This window comes from Myotis brandtii, unplaced genomic scaffold, assembly GCF_000412655.1.
Source record: "Myotis brandtii unplaced genomic scaffold, ASM41265v1 scaffold754, whole genome shotgun sequence".
NCBI lineage: Eukaryota > Metazoa > Chordata > Mammalia > Chiroptera > Vespertilionidae > Myotis > Myotis brandtii.
The window spans coordinates 518,254-525,485 of NW_005371012.1; the positions used below are offsets into that span (position 1 = coordinate 518,254).

A 7,232-nucleotide genomic window follows, 5' to 3' on the forward strand; every position below is an offset into this window, starting at 1 on the left:
GGTCAAGGGCATGTACCTGGGTTGCGGGCACATCCCCAGTGGGAGATGTGCAGGAGGCAGCTGATCGATGTTTCTCTCTCATCGATGTTTCTGGCTCTCTATCTCTCTCCCTTCCTCTCTGTAAAAAATCAATAAAATATATTTTAAAAAAAAAAAAAAAGAGAGAGACAAGAGATGAAAAGGAATGGGAAGTCAAGAAAGAAATGAAGGGGAAGGAACAGAGAGATTAAGAAAAGAGGAGGGTGGGAGGAAAATATCCAAGACTTGCATGAGCAGATAGTACTGCAGTGGCCAAAAGGACAGAGAGCTATGCTTCCTTCATTTCCTTTTCCCTCCTCAACGCCCCGACTAGTGGAACAGAAATTATGCTCCCCTGACACAGCCACTGGGAAAACGTTCTGATAATTGAGCAGGCCCCCAAAAGCTGAGGATTCATTTCAGTCAGGAGGTGCCCGCACAGGAACAGTATGAGAGAGCAGGCGTTCCCCATCACAGTGCTTCCTCAGACTTTGCCCAGCCTGGCTGCACAGCAGAAAACACTCATCCTCTCCTGAAGCTCTTCCACTTCACTAGCCAAATGCTTCAAACAGAGGGCAAGATGCCTGGTTCTCTCCACAACCACAGTCAGAGGACGGGCAGCTTCTTAAGAGCTGCTACAAGCTGGGTAAGTGATGGCCGAAGCGGCTCCTCCTGGTACAAGTCTGCACACATCAGAAAGTAAGATCACACCTCCAAGCAGGAAAACAAGCACATACCTCATTCGTGGTACACCAGACCTTCTTGTAAACTTCGGCCACAGGAAGGTCCAAACTAATGATTTTATTGTTCACGAGAAGCTGAACAGAGAAGTAGATGAGGCTGTTATTCCAGGTAATTGTAAGGCAAGTCAATTTCAAGATCAAAGGGCACTTTATAGCAATGGTTCCTAATTCATAACTTTTATGTGTTGACGATCGACTCTCCCTCTCTAAAATATGCACATGTGTGCACAACACAAAATTTTATGTACAATTTCTTGGGTTGCAAACACCCTTAACCCAAACCATGGAATTCTGAGCTAAAAACCCCTCCTGAAGACCTTCAGGCTCAGCACCAGAAAAAGCCATGTTCTCTATTTCACCCAACCTGCTTTCACTATGTATATATTAACACCAGACCCCAAGAGGCTATCTACCAGAAGGTGCCAGAATCAGAGCCAGGAATCTGCACCAGAGCTCACGTGCCAGTGTTCAGGGAGATTAACTGGGAATCACTGGGAAGCCTCTGCCAGAGCAACAAGAATACTAAACGTCTATCCCAGACAAGTGACAGCCACTAATCCTTTGCTTACCTCATGCCAGGCCTGGGGCAGAGCCCTTTACAGGTAATTAACCTTTACATCAGGTAAGTGGGAATCATTGGCCCCCGTTTATAGATGAGAAAGCTGAAGCAAGCTAGCTGTCCAACGTTAACCAGCTACTAAAGGGAGGAACTTGGATCTCATGTCAGCCCACGATCTTAGCCATGGCAGCTCTGTCCCATGCTTGTTACCTCCATCCCACTGTCATCCTCCAGGAGAGCCACCAAGTCACAGTCCTGGCAAATCTTGTTCTTTATATCCCTCATAAGTGGCCCGATGCCTGGCTCGTTGCTGCTGTACGGGTTGCCAGGCATCCTGCCCTGTAAGAAGTCTTCTTGTTGGGGGTCCTTCTCCAGGGTCACAAAGAACTCAGTGACTTCATTTTCCTCCTAAAGGGCAGAGAGAAGGAGGCATCAGAAGGGACGGGATAAAGATATGTGTAGAGGGATGGCAGCAGCCTTTTAGGTTTATACCATACTGCCTAGAGTGTTCCATGAACACTCTAAGGGAAACACACCAGACTCATCCAGTTCCCTACACATTTAAAAATATAAAAAACAGGAAGCTCGGGGTGATTCCAAAAATCCAAATATAATTCAAACAGTCATAAATATCAAGCATCTCCTCTGAAACGCAAGGGTGGGCTAGGAGAGAAACCTAAATAAGCAGGTGAGGAGTGACATGAAAGCTGTGTTACTGAAATGAGAAAGAGGGGGCTTTCCCCCGCCTGCTAGTCTCATGTGATGCTGACCGATTTGGGGCCAGTGACTCTGTTACTGGTGGCCCTCGAGTCAAGATAAGGGTCTCCTTTATATTATAGAGCATCAGGCATGCCCACTCCCAATGACCTCTCATCAATCACTGAGGATACTGGTGTTTTTCATCCTTTCTCGATAACAAGAGAGGATCTTTGGGTCACACTATGCTTCTCCACAGCTCAGGCCAGGGAACAAATATTCATGCATGTGTACTCAAAACGGGGGAAGAGGGTAGTGAACATTTCTTTATACTCCAGCTCAATATTGTTCTTTCACAGCATATCGGATTGATATGCAGTGTGAGGTTAGACCTAGTTTTTTTTAAAAGGCTGATCTTACCTTATATCTAGGAAATAAAATCAAGGAAGGTCTTTCAAGGAAGGATTTTCTATCATCAAGATCAGGAAAATTATGGGGTTTTATGTCAGTGGTGGTTTCTAAAATGTTAACTAGATGGCCCACAGCCGGTAAGATTGCCCATGACTACAATGGATCACCCAGAGGTTGCACGGCAGAAAGGCTCATGCAGACGCCCCGAGGCCCTGGGAAGTACCACTGCTTACGGGATAAATGATGCTGCAGAGCCTCTCAAAGATGAAGACAGGAGTCCGGTAGTCATCCAGATTGTAGCGCTTGGCTGTCTCAATGCACACAGCCATGAAGGCCTTGGTTTCTGATTCTGTACCTGCCAGAAATCAAAACAGTCAAGTCAGTTAGGGAAAGCAATTCACACACAGAAACCAGGATGATGTTTTAAATGAAGTATCACCAGGATGATGTTTTAAATGAAGTATCATCAGTGACAGAGTCTTTCTGCCTGGTAAGTTTTTAAATGCCCTACATGGCAATATCAACAGTTCAACTGGAAACTTGAAACTGATTTTTATTCTCACACCACATTCTGTTTGAAAGCCTTAATACCCAAGCCAACACCATACATCATGATCAGTTGTGTCCATGTCTTCCTTTCAGAATTATAACCTCGCATTGCTTGACCAATATAGGTACCCCAAAATGTCAAATATTTGACATTTTAACATGATCCTACTGTATTTCAGTCAAATCAAAGGGAAGTTATAAGCTTCATTCTAAATGATTAGTTGGATTGCCTTCTATAAGCCAAAGACATACTTTCAAGTCATACAAAGAAGAAATACCTGTTGAAAAGAGTCCAAGTGACAAGGCCACAAATGAGCCAAGCATGGCATAATGAAATGGCAACAGAAGGACCTCCGTGTCTGGTAATATAGCAGACTATGTTCCCTGATCTACTCCCCACTTCTCACCACTTAAAAATAACTTAAAATATTGAATAAGAAGTTATCAGTGAACTGCCACACTAGCAAAGAATAAAAGGCCAAAATCTAAGAGAAATCAGGAACCCAGGAAAGTTAGCAAAATACTGAGGTTGCTTTTGCCTTGAACTTCAGTTTCCATAACCTGCCAAGATCTGAGAGCCGGATACAAAGCCCCAGATCTGCCAGGGTGGAAAGTCTAGCAGGAATGCCCTGCGCACACATAAATCTGGTGCCATAAAAGAGCTATACCTTGGTTTAAGGTTCAACTAGAAATGTCTCGCCTTTTCTCCCAGGCAAATAACTGACAGAAAATTGTCTTCCCTTAAAATGTGTCATTGAGTAGAGGAAGGAAAAAAAATCTCTGCCAATTCAGCCATTCAAAGGTTTGTGACTCACACTACCTCAGAGGTCTGAAAACCCAAAGTTTAGAACTTCACTGAAGGCAGCCCTGGGATGGCAGTGCCCTGAGATGCCTCACAGAAGCAGTTACAAATACTCTCTTAAAAAAAAAAAATTCTTAGACTCCAGTCTTGAAGAATTTCCACAGACAAATCCTCAAACCACAGTAAATAAGTAAATAAATAATCATAAAATACAAAAACGTTTAAGGTACCATAAGAGCCAAAGTAACACACAGACAAATCAGATCAATAAATATTTCAAATTTTAAAATTATCAGGCACAGAAATATGTTTGATGTGTTGAAAGAGTATAAAAGGGATGGGAAATGTCAATAAAAAGCTGGAAGGTTATAAAATCTACATAGAACTGTAAGAACACGCTGGGTAGATTAAAAAGGTAGCATAGAGTATAGAAAAAAATTAATAAATTGAACAATAGAATAGAGAAAATCATCCAAAATCAGCATAAAGACATGGGGAGGTAAACACTATGAAAGAGAGGGGAAGAAATATGGATGACAGAGTGAGGGAGTTCCCAGGGACCAGGGATAATGGCTAAGGATTTTCCATAACCAATGAAAGACACTAACTTGAGAAGCTTCGGGCTATTTCTGCTCTAAGAACAATATAAAAAGTCCAAATTGACTGAGCCCAGCTCTGGAATTTTACAACTCCAAGAACCAGTCTTCTCTTGAGAGAAGTTTCTCCTCCTTCTCTACTTGAATGCATGGACATGTTTGTACCCCTCCTCTGGCTCTGCAGAACTCAGGGAAATCAGACTAATGTGCCCAGGCAGACCCAGAAAGGACATGGGGGTCTTGGGCTCCAGGCCCCTGGCAGTGCTACCTGTGGTCATGTCCTCCAGCATCTCCAGCAGCATATCCTGGGTCTCATCGATCAGCTTGGTCCTCTGCACCACCAGCTTTCGCAGGCACAGGTATCCATTCAGCACAGTACCCACCAAGCGACTTTTGAAGTGCCTCTTGATGGACTCCACCTCGACAAACGAGGAAAGAAGGCCTGTGGAGACAGGAAAAAGTTGTTGCAAAAGCTCTGAATGAGAATATAAGCAAGGAAGATCAGTGTCTTCAAAAGATAATGAGCAACTCAAAAGCAGAAAAAAACTATCTTTGTGGTTGGCACAGAGCAGGTGCTCAAGGAGTGTACTAGTCAATAGAGAACAGGAGCTCAAAACGGTAAACCCATAGATGAAGAGAAAAATGCAGAGCTTAAATGTGCATATGGTCAACCTCAGCACCCAAGGAACTAAGGGTCAGTCCCCAAACTGCACCCAGGGTGCCCTAAAGGAAAGGTCTGGAGGCTTTCTCTACCTGTGAGACTCTTGAGGGCATAGCCCTGCTGCAGATCAGTGCTCAGGGTTGCCTCCTCCAGGGCCAGCAAGCGGGCTATTTCCTAAACAGGACGATAAGCACAGTTAGTGTGACAGCACTGCCAACACTCGTCGCCTCCACCACCAGTCCAGAGCTTTCAGCATCAACCAAAGACACTCCGTAGTCACCACTGTTTTATTCCAATGATCCCTCAAGCTGAATCTTTGCAAAACTCCTTTCCAAGAAGCCAAGGGCAATCGCATTGATGTTAAGGGATTGCTTAAACATTGAGAAGAGCCTGAGTGCCCCCAAGGGAAAAAGCTCTCCTGGCTGCAGGAAGGGGTACCTTGGTGATGAGGTTGCCCACATAGGGCAGGACTCCCCGTGCTGCCAGGTAGACTTTCCAGTGAGCGGAAGTGATGAGCTTCTGGTAGAGAGCCAAGTACTCGGCGGCACACTCGCCAGCTACGCTCAGTTCGTCCAGGTAACTGCCATGGAGACAGACGGGGCACTGAGAAAACGCAAACAGCTCCAACAGTCAACTAGTCCCTCATGCTCCTGCCATCTTTCTAGTCTTCTGCTGTCCTTCGCTCCCTCTTCCTTCCAGGTCGGAGGAAAGGCCCCTGAGAAAACCCAAACTTCCCACTTGGGAAAACCCAGAGCACACAACAGGGAACGGGATACAATAAACTATACTCATCTTAAACAAGCACCAAAATATGAATAGGGATTACTTGGGCAGCGAAACTATTTTTGACTGAATCACTTAATGGGCAAGTATACAATAATTTCAATAATGAAGGCTTTGAAATTAGACTGCCTGAACTCAAAGGCTGCCCTCTGGTGGAAAAGTTAATTAACCCCTTTAAGCCCAGGTTGCTTCGAAGATAAATGCGACGATGCATGCCAAGCTTTCTCTATGTGCTCATAAGCTGGTGCTGGTGCTCTATTACTACTACTACCACTAAAACTCAGCTTTTTAATACTGTTTTGTTTCTGTGGTCTTAGGTGTGCCTCTCATCACGCCTACCTATGGATTCCCCTGGGAAAGCAGAAAAGGCAGATGAAGTCTGACCACTCTCCCCATCCCACCCTCAAATAGTACCTGGTGAGGAGGTCAAGGACCTGTTGCTTGCGGCTGGGAATGGTGGCTAGAGCTTCCACAATGGTACAGGCTGCCTGCCGTGCTGCCTGCGTCGCTGGAGTAAAGAGCACCTGCAGGGCCCAAGAGGAAAGCCTGGCTCAGATGACAGCCTCTCGCCAGGCCCCCAGCAGGGCAGTCAACTACCACCCATCACGAGAAGTCATCTGGGCACCTTCCAGGAAAAGGTTAAAGGCAAAAATCACCCGCTAACATGAGATCTGACTGCCAGACTGGGAAAGAGGCTGCTAAGGAGCCTTCTTCTTCATGGAGATTTTCTCCATCAAGTAATTTGGAGAATAGACCTAAGATGACCGAACTGGGAAAAAGACAAGCAGGTATTTTCCCTAGTAAACACTCCTATAATTCTATTTCGAGAACACCTCTATGTCAAGTATTTTTCATTTTACATATTAATAGACATTAGCTAGGAAGAAGAGGGAGAGGTCAGCAGAAGATATGAAAGATGGAAGGAGAAAGGGGACGGTGGGCGCTGCGGCTCTGTCTATTAAGTGATCAGGGAGGGAGCAGAAAGCAGGACGAGCTTGAAGAGAAGGGCAGAGAAATTCTTCTCTGGCCAGTAGTGGCTGCAACCAAGACCCTCAACCCACTCCCTATTTGAAAGGCAAATTGTGACTTAAGGTAATTATAAAAATAATGTTGGCCGCAGATTCCTTTACAAGAAAGCAAAGAGAAAGAACAGAAGCAGAGTAAATGTGGGAAGGTGCTCAGATCTGGGGCCGGGCAGCGGGGCGGGGTCACTCACTTGCCGGAGCCAGTTGTTGTGGCCCAGTTTGAGATCCAAGGGGGAGGTCCTCTTTCCCCGACGACTCAGGAACTGCTTCCACCTCCACACGTACTTCTCGGTCAGATAGAGATGGTGGAGCTCCGATTTGCTTGGGGACTTCCCATTGCTATCTACCCCTGGAAGGCAAAAGGGTAAGGGACGGGGGGGGGGGGGGGG

The 7,232-nt window shown here is 45.5% G+C and overlaps 1 protein-coding gene across 9 annotated transcripts in view; it reads right to left on the reverse strand.

Annotated features, from left to right (window-relative positions):
* UBR4 (ubiquitin protein ligase E3 component n-recognin 4) overlaps positions 1-7,232 on the reverse strand; it is a 77,877-nt gene that overhangs the window by 22,334 nt on the left and 48,311 nt on the right. For all 9 annotated transcript variants that reach the window (XM_014530647.1, XM_014530653.1, XM_014530654.1 and 6 more), the window contains 8 exons: positions 7,035-7,192; positions 6,233-6,342; positions 5,474-5,615; positions 5,128-5,209; positions 4,643-4,816; positions 2,661-2,782; positions 1,531-1,728; positions 756-836 (listed from right to left, as the gene is read on the reverse strand). In XM_014530647.1, coding sequence (XP_014386133.1) covers positions 756-836; positions 1,531-1,728; positions 2,661-2,782; positions 4,643-4,816; positions 5,128-5,209; positions 5,474-5,615; positions 6,233-6,342; positions 7,035-7,192 — 1,067 coding nt within the window. The remainder of the gene's footprint in view (positions 1-755; positions 837-1,530; positions 1,729-2,660; positions 2,783-4,642; positions 4,817-5,127; positions 5,210-5,473; positions 5,616-6,232; positions 6,343-7,034; positions 7,193-7,232) is intronic.